Source organism: Notolabrus celidotus, chromosome 4 (genome assembly GCF_009762535.1).
Source record: "Notolabrus celidotus isolate fNotCel1 chromosome 4, fNotCel1.pri, whole genome shotgun sequence".
Taxonomy (NCBI): domain Eukaryota; kingdom Metazoa; phylum Chordata; class Actinopteri; order Labriformes; family Labridae; genus Notolabrus; species Notolabrus celidotus.
The window spans coordinates 333,160-350,297 of NC_048275.1; the positions used below are offsets into that span (position 1 = coordinate 333,160).

General features: G+C 43.7%; 1 protein-coding gene across 1 annotated transcript in view; it reads left to right on the plus strand.

Moving 5' to 3' along the window:
* golga4 (golgin A4) overlaps positions 1-17,138 on the plus strand; it is a 36,303-nt gene continuing 19,165 nt past the window's right edge. The window contains exons 1-9 of the mRNA XM_034682267.1: positions 1-213; positions 1,876-1,953; positions 7,583-7,651; positions 7,735-8,061; positions 14,098-14,145; positions 14,248-14,304; positions 14,390-14,488; positions 15,888-16,029; positions 16,489-16,679. Of these exons, the coding sequence (XP_034538158.1) occupies positions 136-213; positions 1,876-1,953; positions 7,583-7,651; positions 7,735-8,061; positions 14,098-14,145; positions 14,248-14,304; positions 14,390-14,488; positions 15,888-16,029; positions 16,489-16,679 (1,089 nt within the window). The 5' untranslated portion in view covers positions 1-135. The remainder of the gene's footprint in view (positions 214-1,875; positions 1,954-7,582; positions 7,652-7,734; positions 8,062-14,097; positions 14,146-14,247; positions 14,305-14,389; positions 14,489-15,887; positions 16,030-16,488; positions 16,680-17,138) is intronic.

A 17,138-nucleotide genomic window follows, 5' to 3' on the forward strand; every position in this document is an offset into this window, starting at 1 on the left:
CGCAGAGAGTGCGGTCACCTGCTGGAATCTGAAGCGAACACGGAAGTCTGTCAGAGTGGGACTGGATGTCAAAGAACTCCTCCGCTGTAAAGAACTCACCTGCCCGTCAGCTGCGGGCTTCATCAGCGGGACACGATGTTTAAGAAGCTGAAGCAGAAGATCAACGAGGAGCAGAGTCCTCTGAGGACTGCACAGTCACCGCAGCAGGCCCAGGTTAGCTGCTAGCTCAGCTAGCTAGGCTTCATCTGTTTACACTGAATATGAAGCTAGATCAGCTAGCTCTGTTTACACTGAATATGAAGCTAGATCAGCTAGCTCAGCTAGCTCTGTTTACACTGAATATGAAGCTAGATCAGCTAGCTCTGTTTACACTGAATATGAAGCTAGCTCAGCTAGCATAGCTTCATCTGTTTACACTGAATATGAAGCTAGCTGATGTTTTGCTGAAGTCATTTACAGACACTGTCGACACTGAACTTCCTGAAGCTGTAACTCGATGTGTCAGTTTGCTCTTTCACATGCTAACTCATTAGCCTTAAACTAAGCTGTCAGTTACTGCTGCTGTGGTGCGTTCAGGTTCACGTTCTGCCTTAAACTAAGCTGTCAGTTAATGCTGCTGTGGTGCGTTCAGGTTCACGTTCAGCTGGTAAACCTCGGTGTCTCAGGTGGATCATAAACCAACTGTAGCCGATCTTCTGATCTGTAGTTGCCAACACATTAGTTAGTCCTCTTAAAATAGGCCCTGAGATGATATGGGTGTGTCTGTTGTAGTGTTAATGGATGTCAGCTGGCAGCTTTACTCTGACAGGTCCTGCTGCTGCCTGATGCTCATGAATATTAAAGGTCAGCAGAAAGAGTCAGAGTAAATACTCTCTACAAACACTTCTGTTTGATTCTGTACCTGGATGGAGAGCCCATACACTGTGTTTACTGCTCATTATAATGTGCAGTATAAGTCATGGTCTGCTCCATCACACTGACCAACCTATGGTTTGTTTTGTAGAAGGGCAGACAGGAGATAACAGGAGATCATGACATATATGAATCTATTATAAGTGAACTCTTCTAACACGATAAAAGTTGATATATTGAAGATGCTTTAGGTAATGAATCATTATTGCTGGAAAGCTGAATTTAAGGTTGTATGTTCACATCCATAGTGAGCTTACCAGCTGCCCTCTGTGTGTTGCATGTGTCCATCATGACCCTGCTGCTCAGATTAAATCTGTCAGTGCAGTTTGTTAGTGTGTGTTTTTAATGTTTGGACAGTTTAAGAATGAAGCTGCTCTTTAAGGGACGCTGGAGTGAGATCAGTCAGTGTTGTTGTCTGGTCGTCTGCTGGCATGATTAGCTCACGATTAGCTTCGTTCTGGTACATGCATCATCTCATTAGGATTGAAATAGCAGCATGTCACCCATTGTCTTGTTTTAATCACGGCGTGGAAAGCTGATTAGGTGCAGAGGAAGATTTACAAAGAGTCTGGAGTTGTTCTGAAGTGGATAACTGAATATGTAGAAGGGCTGTCTTTAATGTCACAGCATCTTAAAAACAGATCAGTTTCAGATAAATACTGCCAGAGGAAAACGCAACAAGAGTAAAAATGTCAACAATACATTTTTCAACATCAATAATCTGTGTGCCTGTAAGAGAGGGCTGCCCTCTGTAAACCGAGACTTATGTTTAGGTATCCAAGAGGAAATCTGGAGTCAGATCATCTCTGGTACATGAAAAGATGAGCCAAATGATCATGTATCTGGAACAATCTTTGTACATAAGAATAAAGCAGAAGAGCATCAATTGTTCATAATTCAGAGGACAGATTCTGAGCTTTTGATCAAAGTACTTGTAAAGATTTCCGTTCTTGTTTTCCACAGTTGGGTGCAGGAGACCGGCGCAGCAGTCAGACCCCTCCCTTACATCAGGATGGTTCCCCCTTACCCAGTGACAGAGAGGTGAGCGTGCTGTCAGCCTACCTTTAACATCTTTGAGCTCTAACTGCAGCATCCTGAGATCACACCTTCTCCCCTCAACAGCTTACTTCATGTTTCTGTCAGTGCTTCAAACCCGTGGAGTGTTTTGTTCTGCTTAATGCTCCTTTAATAACAAACCAGTGTGTTTTTGATTGCTGTTCCCTACAGAGGTAAATCAGTGACCAAGTGGAGCTGTCAGTTTGAGTGCAGGTTGTTTCTGTGCACATTATCTACTCTCAAGTGAAGTTCAAATCTTTGACTCTTTTCTTCCTGACTTATCAAAATGTGTTTCTGCAACAAGAGACCCTTATTTAATCCTTTATTTATTTACTTCCCCACTTTAGTAATCTGTAAAGTCGCTGTTCAGCTACTTCAGAAAACACACATCAATCAGTCACCTCATGGTCCTCGTAATGTCATGAAAACGTATCAACTGGAATTTAATTTTGCAAATAATGTCTGATGTTGTAGAGCAATCAAGGATGTGATCTTATCATCTGCAGGTATGCTTAGTCAAGACTCCCTTTTATTTACATGCATGTATCATCAAACAGGAAAGTCTAAATCAGGATTAAAGGCACTGTGAGGAACTTTAATGCTGTTCTAATTCTGGAGGATGAAGACTTCATTTGTCCTGGTAGTAAATGAATGAATACAGATCTACAGATCTTTATTTTCTTTGTTCCAGCTTTATTCCAGTTAGCTCTTTTAGCTAGCAGAGCCCTGGTTGTAGAGTTCCTCCGTCTGAAACTGCAAAAGGAAACGTACGTCTGTTTGATAATCCTGCTCCAGAATCAGACATGAGGACAAAACATTAAATGGTCTAAATAATAAAACTCCTTCTGCTTGATAACTTACTCTCACTGACAGACTTCATCAGCAGAGCTTGAAACAGAGACACTTCAGAGGGAGGGACGAATATCCACTCAGCTGAAATTCATTATAAAGAAACCACCAATCTCATCGTTTCACCATGTAGGTCATGAAGAGGCTTCAGTTTAAGTGAGACTACTTCAGAGTCAGTTAAAAGCTCCTCACAGTGCCTTTAAGAGCATTCAGGTAATCATTCAAAGACACTCTTCTGTTAGAAAGCGTTGAATCATAACTCTTCCTCAGAGTTGATTCTCATTAGCTGCAGCGTGTTAGATATTGTCATGGTGGTGAGCAGACCGTATGAATAATTGATGTTTCCTCTCTGTGTTGATTTTTTCCTCTGGTGATTTGTTGCAGCACTCTTCCCCTGTGTCCTCCACGTGCAGGTTTATAACAGACTTCCTTCATTAATTAAACCAAGGTTGAGGCACGCAGTACAACTGTAGGCCCGATGATGATGATGATGATGATGATGATGATGATGATGATGATGATGCAACAGATGGTTAATACACCTCTCGGCTAAATTACTCATTCATGACGAGTGCTCTACATTTCAAACTACAGACTCCACACTGGAGTAGAGACAGAGCCCCCTTGTGGTCAGGTTTTTATTTCTCCCTTATCCTTAGAAACTTCTTCGCATCACAGCATCTTTTTCCACCTCACAAATCTTGAACACTTTGACATCTCTGAGACACGTCCTGTGATTATTGGAGGCTGATTCGATCTCATCAACATCAAAACTGATCCCACTGAAAGCAGAGATGTCAAACTGTAAGTCATAACATACATGTTTATTCAGTGTTTCCCATTTTCTTCTTTTCTTCCTCTCCCATGTAGACTCTGCTCTCTCTCTCTCCCTCTCTCTCTCTCTCTCTCTCTCTCTCTCTCTCTGTCTCTCCATCCATCTCTCTCGGCCGGCCGTCCTGGTCTGGACGCTCCCTCCTCCGGCGCTGTTTCACACTCATGGTGTTGTTTTTTCTCATTGCTCTCTGTGTTCCTCTCCTTTCCCCACCTTTCGTCCCGACTCTGCTCTGACGGGGTCAGATGCTGGCCGGGATGATAGCAGAGCCCGCTTTTCTCTCTGAGTATACTATCTTTGCTCTGGACCATTCAAAACGACCCCAAACGGCCCAGGTAGCCAGTGTGGTGAGTTTGTCCTCACTTCCTGTCTCTTCCTCCTCATCTGTCTCCCCCTCCTCCTCCTCCTCCTCCTCCTCCTCCTCCTCCTCCTCTTGCCCCGTTCCTCCCCCGTCGTCTCCGCGCCTTTGGGGGATTCGGTAGAGGACTGTGGCCCACGTAGGGACAGCTTGTTCCCTGCTCTGTCTCCTGTTTCCTTTGGATTTAGCAACAAGAAGGCATCTCATATCTAGGCTAACCCTGCATCCAGTGGGAGTGATGGTGACATTGTGGGATAGAAGCTTGTGTGCTTTTTGTTGGTGTATTGCCCTACCCTTCAGTTCTCATAGAATCCGAGACCGCCCCGTAGTCTTAAGGTTTCTTTAGTTGCTTGCTTTCTAGACCCTCAGCACCCTGTTCTGTTGTTTGATGGCCTTTGTCCCTCCTCCCCACACGTCTGTTTATTTGGAGAGTTGATCTTTTTCTCTTTTCACTACGGCCAAGATTACAAAGCAGTTTACATGTTTACAACTCTGCCAAGTAAACAAACAGACTGAATATCTGTGTAGAGACCGTTTGGAGCTACAGATCGAGAGGATGTGTGTTCATACGGGGAGGCAGGAAGAAGACTACAGGACACTGACATTTTAAGAGTCCATCAACCAGTTCAAACTGCACTCAGTACAGATGAATTACTCTGAGCTGACATGTAACTTTACTTCAGACCACGATGTAAAACTCATACTGAAGAACCTGTGGAGTTCTCAGCTCCTCTAACACTCATCTCAAACTTTATCTTTGTTCACTTTGCACTGTACTTCATGATGAGTTCTTCTAGGGCTGGGAAATAAATCCATAACGATAATTATCACAATTTAATGTTTCTCAATTTAAATATAACAAATGTCCGATAAAACACTGATATATTTAAACCTGTATTTACAGCCCCCAACCACTGGAAAGGGAGTGTGTCTTAAATGCTAATTCTCACCCAACATTAAACAGAAGAAGAAGTCAGCATGGCACAGCCAATCATGTCGCAGGGTAAGAAGTAGGCGGGGCTTAAAGACGTTTGGAGATGAAACAAGCGAAGAAAACTCAACAGCTACCAGCTCAAAGCAGAGAGAAAACATGCTCCACAAGAAAGGCCACTACACTTCATTAGTTAGGATATTTAGTCTCTTTTCAGAGTACTTAATCCAGATACAAGATAACAAACTGTCTGGTTTTCTTCAACTTTAACTCTGGAGAAAAAAATCTGCCTTTAAAAGGATATGAAAGAACGATTTGATATTTATCAATATTGACTGAAATGAAAGATGTTATCATGATAACATCTTCTTCAGTATCGCCCAGCTCCCTCTGTTTGACAGCGGACCCTTTACACAGATTCAGCGGCTGCATTGAGGACTAAAATATTTATCAGAAGAGGATAAAAAACCTCTCTGAGTGACCTCTGGAAGATATGTTGTTGTTGATCTCCAGGCATCAGGCGTATAAAAAGTTCCCTCAGATTCTGAAGCAGTTTTCAAAAGTCTAATTCTACTTGAGTTTTAGATGTCTCTGACTGAGACATGCAGATCCAACATGCACGTCTATTTACCATTAAATTATATATTTGTATTCTTTATTGTGGCTTTCTTGTATTATAGTCACATTCACAAACCAGGAACAAACGGGTGATGTAGAAGAAGATGAGAAAGTGCTAGTTAAAGGTAATTTAGCTTCAAGATGAAAAATAAAAATAATGGTGGACGGGCAAACATTTATGAGATAACTTGGAAGATATGAAAACAGCCTTTATGCCACACCTGCGTTCATTAGCATTTTTATAGAAAGATCTTTAAAAGTAGACTTTTTTTAAACTTAGTTTTTATTTTGGTTTAGGCAACTTAAACAATCATTTATACATCTTTACTGTATCTGATGCTATATGGTTTCTTTAAATATAAAATAACAATAAACAAAACACAGAAGACAAACATTTCAATGAATGGATTAACAAACAAGAGTAAATAATACATATATATATATAAATCATAGAAAAGGGAAGGGAGAGAAAAATAGAAACAAAAATAAAAGAAGTGAATAAATAAATGAAACACTTTACTTCACCAACACATCAAGCCAGGGCTGATCAGATCTGATTCAAAAAAGTGTGCAGCAACCCTGAGGAAGAGCTGCATGTTACCTGATTAATGATAAGAGAGGAATCCAAAATACATGCCCAATGAATATGAGGCTGTCTTTATAACAATGCATAGTATGTGAGATCTAATTGATTGTAATGTTTTTGATGTAACTCTCTGCAGACATGATTAGTCCCTGCAGTGTCAGCTCTTACATAAGAAACAAATGCAAAACACTGAATCTGCTCCTGGATTTGTTTATAGGTCAGGAAGTGGAGGGAAACTCAGGATACACAGTGACATGACTCATGCTACTATCATCTCTCTTAACGACACACAGATATCATAAATCCATCATAATGTCACAGTCACGCTCCATCTACATGTTATTACATGTTAGTAACATGTCCTCAAATGTCAGAGACACCTTCAAATGTTCATTTTGCCTTTTATTTTGAAGGTGCAGTTTGTTTTGTCAGCTGAGTTTGCTCAGATCCGTTCTCCAGGATCACCTTTGTATCCTGGAGTTCTGTCTGTTGTTGGAGCTCGATTGAGAGGATAGAAGTCGTCTTGATGTCGCTCAGGAGTTGCAGGATTTTGGATTCAGGCCCACTTTGCTTTCAGTCATTTATTCTTTGTTGGAGTGTGAAGATTGTTCCTGTTGATTTGGATAAACCTGCTTGATCGAGGTAAGAATTTAAGCATCGGTTAAATTTCAAGGTTTTTAAACATTTCCCCCCTCTGGACAGAGTCCCTTTAAATAAAAGGAGAGCTTGTTTTATTATCACACGGCTCTGTGAACCCCTGTGACAAACTCACACATTCACTCTCTCCTGGAATCAAACACCGTTACAGCATTCATTAAGATACTCACTTAGTGTTAAACTCCTGCATAGAAGTGTAGAGAGAGATCCTTCCCTGCTTTCAACCCTGACTGAAACAGATCACAGAGGGAGCTCACGTCAGATCATCTCCACTTGAAACAGACACGTTGAGCGTTTCGCTCAGCACTCCAGAGGAAGGAGTTTCCCGGAGCTGGACGAGGGAGGAGAATATTTGCTTACTCTGATCCTTCTTCTAACAAGTCCACTAAACCAACTAAGCTGCTCAGTGTTTACTAAACGCAATGATGACTTTCATCTGGTAATACAGCTGCACACGGCACCGCCCAGCATCTTTAACTCAGACTCCGGCTCTCCTACTTGACTTTAACTGTCTGTGCTGACCTCATGGCTGTTCTGTAGACTCTAGTTTTAACCCTTTTTGTTTGATGTACTGTAGAGATGCCTTCTGTTATGTACTTAACCCCTCTGTTTTTTCCAAGTTGCATGAGGGTACCCATTGCCCCTGCATTGCTCCCAGCAATACTAATATTGCTCCCTCCAGAGTAATCAGGGAGAGCCACGCTGGGTGTGGATGACTAACTGGTCCAGGACAAGTTCAGAGGCGAGGTTTTTCTCTCTCTCATGATGTCTTTATATCTGCAGAGTGCCTCCAAAGGACCGTCCAGATCTCCCAGAGGTAGCATCAACGGGGACGGAAGTGCTTCTCCTCACGTATGTTTGTTATCCTCTCTGATATTCTGTTGCTCTGTCTTTGGTTTGTTTAAACGTCCTCCTGACTCAATGCTTCCTAACAGAGAGAGGAGACGCAGTCCTTTGCACAGAAACTTCAGCTCAAAGTTCCCTCAATGGAGTCCCTGATCCGGGGCGGGGCCAGTCGAGCAGAAAACCTGTTCAGATCTCCGTCCAAAGACAACCTGACCCGGAGCTCGTCAAGGGACTCCCTGACACCTCTAGGTGAAAACGACTCCCCAGGCGGCCCCACGTATGACCCTCCATCAGATATTGAGAGTGAGGCTGAGGAGCCACCAGGAACCACAGAGTCTCTCTCCAAAGAGCAGCTGGTGCACCGACTGCTCAGGGTGGAGAGGAGTCTGGGGAAGTACAGAGGGAAATACTCTGAGGTGAGAATCATGGCTCCAAGCTTCTCCACCTGAGGAGAGGACAGATCTTAGAATTACACCTGCAGCTTCGATGTGGTCTTATTTAATAGGAGGCCCATCCAGTGAGCCTTTAACAACTCAGTCTGGCTCTTTGACCAGGAATATAAAACAATACACGTGTGATAAAGATAGGAAACATGATTTAATCTAATAAGAGATGATATCTGTCACCCTTCTGACACCGCCATAGAAAAGGAAAAGAACATTTGATCAAAAAGGTTTAAGTTTTGGGGAATTTGGTAGAGTCAAACTGAATTATTATCCACATTAAATCAGAATCAGAATCAGAATCAGAATCAGCTTTATTCGCCAAGTATGCTTGAACACACAAGGAATTTGACTTTGGTAAACTGTGCTCTCTTTGTACAAGGCATAAGAATAGGAATAAGAATAAGAACTACAATAAAAAATAAAATGAAATATAATAACAATAACCTTAGCTATAAATACAAAGAAACAACAAATAGCTTGACTAATATGTACAGGCTAAAATAATATGATAAAGTGCAGTGGTGAGTTGCAGAGGTAGTTTTACATTATAAAATAGAAGTTAAATAATACAAAAAATAGAAATATGGAATTCTGCTTGAGAATTGTTGCATTGTATATCTACATGTATATTTACAGAGAGTATTTATCTGACAGGTATGACACTGTTATGGTTTAGTGTTCATCAGAGTGACAGCCTGGGGGAAGAAACTGTTCTTATGGCGGGTTGTTTGGCGCACAGTGATCTGTAGCGCCTGCAGGAGGGGAGGAGTTTGAAGAATTTGTGTCCAGGGTGTGAGGGGTCAGCGGTAATGCTCCCTGCCCGTTTCCTGGCCCGGGACCGGTACAAGTCCTGGATGGGGGGCAGGTCGACACCGATGATTTTCTCTGCAGTCCTTATAGTCCGCTGCAGTCTGTGTTTGTCTAGTTTGGTTGCAGATCCAAACCAGACAGTGATGGAGGTGCACAGAACAGACTGGATGAGGAGGTGTAGAACATGATCAGCAGCTCCTGAGGCAGGTTGAACTTCATGAGCTGACGCAGGAAGTACATCCTCTGCTGGGCCTTTTTTCTGATTGTGTCTATGTGGGAGGTCCACCTCAGGTTCCGGGAAATAGTGGATCCCAGGAACCTGAAAGAGTCCACAGTAGACACAGTGCTGTTCAGGATGGTGAGGGGGGGGAGTGGGGGGGGGCTTCTCCTGAAGTCCACTGTCATCTCTACCGTCTTGAGCGGGTTCAGCTCCAGATGGTTCTGACTACACCAGAGGGCCAGCTGTTCCACCTCCTGTCTGTAAGCAGACTCGTCTCCGTCCTGGATGAGACCGATGACGGTGGTGTCGTCTGCAAACTTCAGGAGTTTCACCGAGGGGTCTCCTGAGGTGCAGTCATTGGTGTAGAGGGAGAAGAGCAGTGGGGAGAGAACACATCCCTGTGGGGCGCCAGTGCTGATGGTCCGGGTGCTGGATTTGATGCTCCCCAGCCTCACCTGCTGTCTCCTGTCCGTCAGGAAGTTGGTGATCCACTGACAGATGGAGGCCGGCACTGTGAGCTGGGTGAGTTTCTGGTGCAGGATGTCTGGTATGATGGTATTGAACGCAGAGCTGAAGTCCACAAACAGGATCCTAGCGTAGGTCCTGGGGGAGTCCAGGTGATGCAGGATGTACAGTCATGGCCAAAAGTTTTGAGAATGACACAAATATTACATTTTCACAAAGTCTGCTGCTTCAGGGTTTTAGGTGTTTTTGTCAGATGTTTCTATGGTATAATGAAATACAATTAGAAGCATTTCATAAGTATCAAAGCTTTTATTGAGAATTACACAGAATTCATGCAATAAGTCAATATTTGCAGTGTTGACCCTTCTTTTCAAGACCTCTGCAATTCTCCCTGGCGTGCTGTCAATCAACTTCTGGACCAAATCCTGACTGATGGCAGTCCATTCTTGCATAATCAATGCTTGGAGTTTGTCAGAATTTGTGGGTTTTTGATTGTCCACCCGCCTCTTGAGGATTGACCACAAGTTCTCAATGGGATTAAGATCTGGGGAGTTTCCTGGCAAGGGCCCAAAATCTTATGTTTTGTCCCCGAGCCATCTTTGTTATGACTTTTGCTTTATGGCAAGGTGCTCCATCATGCTGGAAAAGGCATTCCTTCATCACCAAACTGCCCTTGGATGGGTTGGGGAGAAGTTGCTCTCGGAGGACGTTCTGGTACCATTCTTTATTCATGGCTGTGTTTTTAGGCAAGATGTGAGAGAGCCCACTCCCTTGACGAAAAGCAACCCCACAAATGAATGGTCTCAGGATGCTTCACTGTTGGCAAGAGACAGGACCGATTGGTAGCGCTCACCTCGTCTTCTCCGAACAAGCCTTCCTCCAGATGCCCCAAACAATCGGAAAGGGGATTCATCAGAGAAAATGACTTTACCCCAGTCCTCAGCAGTCCAGTCCCTGTACCTTCTGCAGAATATCAGTCTGTCCCTGATGTTTTTACTGGAGAGAAGTGGCTTCTTTGCTGCCCTCCTTGACACCAGGCCTTCCCTCCAAAAGTCTTCACCTCACTGTGCGTGCAGATGCACTCACACCTGCCTGCTGCCATTCCTGAGCAAGCTCTGCACTGGTGGTGGCCCGATCCCGGCAGCTGTAACACCTTCAGGAGACGGTCCTGCCGCTTGCTGGACTTTCTTGGGCGCCCTGGAGCCAGTTTGGCAACAATTGAACCTCTCTCCTTGAAGTTCTTGATAATTGGATAGACGGTTGACTGAGGTGCAATCTTAGGCTGCTATAAACTTCCCTGTTAGGCCCTTTTTGTGCAATGCAATGATGGCTGCACGTGTTTCCTTGCAGGTAACCATGGCTAACAGATGAGGAACAATGGTGTCATGCACCATCTTCCTTTTTAAAGCGTCCAGTCACTCAATCATGACAGATTGATCGCCAGCCTTGTCCTCATCAACACCCACACCTGTGTTAATGTGTGTGACACCTGTGTGTCATTGAAATGATGTTAGCTGGTCCTTTTGTGGCAGGGCTGAAATGCAGTGGAAATGTGTTTTTGGTGATGAAGTTCATTTTCAAGGCAAAGAGGGACTTTGCAATTAATTGCAGTTGAGCTGATCACTCCTCATAACATTCTGGAGTATATGCAAATTGCCATTATAAAAACTGAAGCAGCAGACTTTGTGAAAATTAATAGTTGTGTCATTCTCAAAACTATTGGCCATGACTGTAGTTCAGACCCATATTGACTGCATCCTCCACCGACCTGTTTGCCCGATAGGCAAACTGCAGGGGTCCAGCAGGGGGCCTGTGATGTCTTTCAGGTGGCTCAACACTAGTCTCTCGAAGGACTTCATGACCACAGACGTCAGGGCGACGGGCCTGTAGTCATTGAGTCCTGTGATGGTGGGTTTCTTTGGGACTGGGATGATGGTGGAGCTTTTGAAGCATGAGGGCACTTCACACAGCTCCAGCGATGTGTTGAAGATCTTTGTGAAGATGGGGGCCAGCTGCTCAGCACAGACTCTCAGGCAGGAGGGGGACACGCCGTCTGGTCCTGGAGCCTTCTTGGTCTTTTGTCTCTGGAAGAGCTGGATTACCTCATCTTCACAGATCGTCAGCGCAGGTGGGGGGTCAGAGGGGGGTGGGGAGGGGCTTGTGGGGGGGCCAGGTAAATCAGAGTGTTCGGGTGTGGGGTGTGAAAACCTGCAGTAGAAGCTGTTCAGGTCGTCAGCTAGTCTTTTGTTACCTTCAGGGGGGGGGAGGGTCTCCTGTAGCTTGTAACTTCACGCAGGCCTCTCCAAACTTCTGAGGGGTCGTTGGCAGAGAAGCTCTGTTTTAACTTCTCAGTGTAGCTCCTCTTAGCTACCTTGATCCCCCTCGTCAGTTTGTTTCTGGCCTGCTTGAACAGGTCCCGGTCCCCACTCCTGGCCTCTTCTTTGGCCTGACGCAGCTTCCTCAGTTGAGGTGTGAACCAGGGCTTATTGTTGTTGTATGTGCAGAAGGTCCTGGTCTGCACACACATGTCCTCACAGAAGTTGATGTATGAAGTCACAGTGTCAGTGAGTTCATTGAGGTTTCCTGATGCAGCTTCAAAAACACTCCAATCAGTGCAATCAAAGCAGGCTTGTAACTCCTGCTTTGACTCCTCCGTCCACTTCTTCACAGTCCTAACTACAGGCTTAGCCGTTTTTAACTTCTGCCTGTAGGTCGGGATGAGATGAATCAGACAGTGATCAGATAGTCCTAAAGCTGCACGGGGGACAGAGCGATATGAGTCCTTTATTACTGTGTAGCAGTGGTCCAGAGTGTTAGACTCCCTGGTGGGACACTTAATATGTTGTCTGTATTTAGGTAGTTCGTGGGTTAAATTTGCTCTGTTAAAATCCCCGAGAATGATGAGCAGAGAGTCAGGATGTTTTTTCTCCACGTCTGTAATCTGGTCAGCCAGGTGCTGTAACGCCTCCGTTACGCAGGCCTGAGGTGGGATGTAGACGCCGACAGAATAAAGGAGGAGAACTCCCGCGGCGAATAGAAGGGTTTGCAGTTTATGAAAAGAGTCTCCAGATTTGGACTGCATGACTTCTTCAACACTGTGGTATCTGTACACCAACCTTCGTTTATGTAGAAACAGATTCCGCCTCCTCTCGCCTTCCCAGAGAGTTCCTTTACGCGGTCCGCTCTGTGGAGCTGAAAGTCCGGTAAGTGCAGCGAGCTGTCTGGGATGTGTTCACTGAGCCAGGTTTCAGTGAAACACAGGGCGGCGGATCTGCAAAAGTCCGTGTTTCTTGAGTTGAGGAGCAGCAGTTCATCCATCTTGTTTGCCAGGGAGCGGACATTCGCCAGGTGAATGGACGGGAGCGCACTGCGTAACCCCCGCTGTCTCAGTCTGACGAGCACGCCTGCTCGCTTGCCCCGGCGCCGGCGTCTCCGGCAAAGACCATAGAGAGCTGCGGCTCCACCAGCAAGAATCTCTGTGTAACTTAAAGGTTCAATGAAAACCGGTGTAAAAAGTTCGGCAGAGGACTGTCCAATGTTAACAAGTTCTTCTCTGGTAAAAGAAACCAGAGAAGCGGAGCATAAAGATACAAGAAAAGAGAAAAACGCAACAAGTACGAGAGAGCGCAGTACCAGGGCGACCGTCCGTGGCGCCATCTTGGATAGATACAATGTTTTATGAAATAGATAATATATCATAAAACTAATTATCCCACTATTATTTATGATTAAAACCCATGAATATTCAACTCATTTAAATTCTTAGCTTTATCAATAATCAGGTTTATTTATAGGGTACCTTTCATATGAATTATCAAGTGCAATTCAAGTGCTTTACAGGGATGATAAAAGTAAAAATCAAATATATAATGACTGAATATAAAACAGAAATGGATTTAGAAGTAGAGACTAATGCACAACAATTGCAATAAAATGAATATAATTCAACAATAAAGGGAAATAGTTATTAAATAAAGAAATAAGGCGTAATGTGAGGTAGTGTGTTTAAAGCTGCTGTGAGGAACTTTTGATTTATATCAGTTTTGGCGCCCCCTTGTGGACAAAGTGATACCTCTTATCTCTTGTTCTGTACATGCAAACGTAGTGTTTTCAACAAAAACCTCACCCTGCTGTCTTTAAACAGATTTATCACTCTATGTGATTATTTGACATGAAAACAGACGAAGAAGGATGTTTCTAAAGTCAAATGTCAATCATGTGGTCTGACACCTACCCCCTCAAAGTGGTTTAAGGCATTAAAAATAACAACAGAGAAGGTATCAGTGTTGTTGTTTATGGTTTTGTTTGCTTCTAAAGGTCATAAAGAGACATCAGTGTTGGTGTCAGTCTGTTTCTCAGCTGGTGAAAAACTCCTCATAGTGCCTTTAAAGGTCTGAAGCTATGTAACTGTCCTCCTCCTACGTTCTTCTCTTTTAAATGTGCCTCTTATTAGACATGTTCTGTTTTAAAGCCACCACACTCATTCCTGTCTCCTGTTCTTCTCCCTGCAGCTGGTCACTGCATACCGTACAGTACAACGAGATAAAGAGAAGACACAGGTATTTAATGCAGCCATGATGATGTTCTGCAGAGTTTCTCATCAGGCTTCTTTTAGAGAACTTCTCCTGAACTCATGGGGTATTCTTTTCTCCTCCCCTCAGGTCATCCTCAGTCAGAGCCAAGATAAATCTCTCCGCAGGATAGGAGAGCTGCGGGAGGTATGACACTGTGCGGTGAACGTCACTCACATTAATATCCGTCCTCTTTGTTTTACATCAGATCAATGTGTTGAATTATCTCTAGGAGCTTCAAATGGACCAGCAGGCCAAGAAACACCTACAGGAAGAGTTTGATGCTGCCCTGGAAGAGAAGGATCAGATGATTACTGTTCTTCAAACACAGGTGAGTGTTAGTACACAGCTCAGATACACCTGCAGGTGCTCTCATGATTTACAACCACTGAGAAGAGGCTTTAAGGACAGAACGTTTTACTTATACAGTCAAGAAAGAATGTTCCAACATGATCTAGACTTCTGCATGGTGCAGATACAATCCACACAACAACACACAACAACACACACAGCAAGACACACAACAACACACAACAACACACAACAACACACAACAACACACAACAACAACAAAACAACAACAAAGTGTAAAGAATGTTCCAACATGATCTAGACTTCTGCATGGTGCAGATACAATCCACACAACAACACACAACACACACACAACACACAACACACACAACAACACACAACAAACACACATCAACACACACATCAAGACACACAACAACACACACAACAACACACACAACAACACACAACAACACAAAACAAACACAACAACACAAACACAACAAAACACAACAACAACAAAAGTGTAAAGAATGTTCCAACATGATCTAGCTTCTGCATGGTGCAGATACAATCCACAAACAACACACAACAACACACAAAACACACAACAACACACAACAACACACAACAAGACACAACAACACACAACAACACACAACAACACACAACAACACACAACAAGACACAACAACACAACAACACAAAACAAACAAACACACAAAACACACACAAAACACAAACACAACAGACACACAACAACACACACAACAACTCAAAACAACTCAAAACACAAAACAACACAAACAACTCAAAACAACACACCAATACACAACACCAAACAACACAACAATACACAACACACAACAACACAACACTACACAACACACAACACAACAACACACAACACCACAACAACAACACAATACACAACACACAACAAAACACAACAATACACAACACACAACAACACACCAATACACAACACACAAACAACCACAAAACAACACAAAAAAACACAAAACAAACCAAAACAAACACCACAACAACACACAACACAACACAACAACACACAACAACACAAAACAACACACAACAACACACAACAACACAAAACAACACACAACAACACAAAACAACACAAAACAACACACAACAAAACAAAACAACACACAACAAAACAAAACAAAACACAACAAAACAAAAAAACAAACAACACACAACAACACTCAAATACTAAATACACCACAAAACAACACAACAACACAAAACAACACAAAACAACACAAAACAACACACAACAACACACAACAACACACAACAACAACAAAGTGTAAAGAATGTTTCCATCAAAGAATGAATAAGTCTGAATATTGGGATTGGATAGAAGTTTAAATCTGTAGCTTACCCACTTCCTGGTTTCCTGGTCTTCCTGAAAGGTCGCTCTGTTGAAGAAACGAGTGAAGGGGGTCTCTGACGGCGCTGGGCCACCTGAGGGCGACACCCCTCAATCTGAAGACGCTTCAAACTTGACTTCTTCAACACGAAGCCCTTTGAAGGGGGAGGGGGGAGAGGCTGAAGGTGAGGATGATGTTTGTCTATGTTTGTGTTGAGATTCAAATATTGAGTGTGTGAGGAGGGAGCCTCAGGGGGAACGTGTTAGGTGTAAGCAGGAGTGTTGTTACATTCAAAGACTCAGGAAAGAAAGAAAGCACAAGATAAAGCTTGTGCAGGTCAGATTATTGAATCAGTCTGTCAGGGAGGTTATCCACTGAAAACAAGTCTTTAATTCATTCACACTGCACTGTCATTTCTGCACTTCATTTTTTGCAACATCTTACCATATTCTAGTTTTTCTTTTTGCTTATTTTATCTCCTCTTTGATTTATGATTGATTGATTTTAATGATCTGTAAATGTCCTCTTTCAGGATTTTTTTTGTGCTTTCTATTTAAACCTATAGAGTGTGAGGCCGTCATGAGAATACCATCTTCTTAACTGTCCTATTATTTCTGACCGGTGCATTTTATTGTCTGGACAGGAGAGGGCAACAGCGATCCGACCAAACTCATGGAGGCTCTGCAGAAGAGAGTGACGAGGCAGGAAAACCTTCTGCAGAAATGCAAAGAAGTGATGCGCACACACAAGGAGCGAAGCGCCCAGCTGGGGACTGAGAACGAGACTCTGCAGGAGCAGCTGCAGGAGAGGCTGCAGGAGCTGGAGAAGACGAAGGTGGCTCACCTGTTTTACACAGACCTGATAGGAACATTCAGACGTTATGTCACAAGATTTAGGATATATAGAGCTTTTTGAAATTTACATTCAGAGGCATTTCATCAAAACGAGGCCGGCTGCCTTGAAGTAAATGACCGATCAGTTTGTTTAGGGTTGTTAATGTTGTGCTGCCAGAGACATGATGGTTCAGTGATAATACAACTCCATTATCTCTGTGACACAGCGGTCTTCAGAGTCCCTCAGAGTCCCTCAGAGTCCAACAGAGTCCAACGGAGTCCAACAGAGTCCAACAGAGTCCAGCAGAGTCCAACAGAGTCCAACAGAGTCCAACAGAGTCCAACAGAGTCCCTCAGAGTCCCTTAGAGTCCCTCTGCGGCCCTTAGAGTCCCTCAGAGTCCCTCAGAGTCCCTCAGAGTCCCTCAGAGTCTAAAACATCCAGATTCTCTGGCCGGGCTC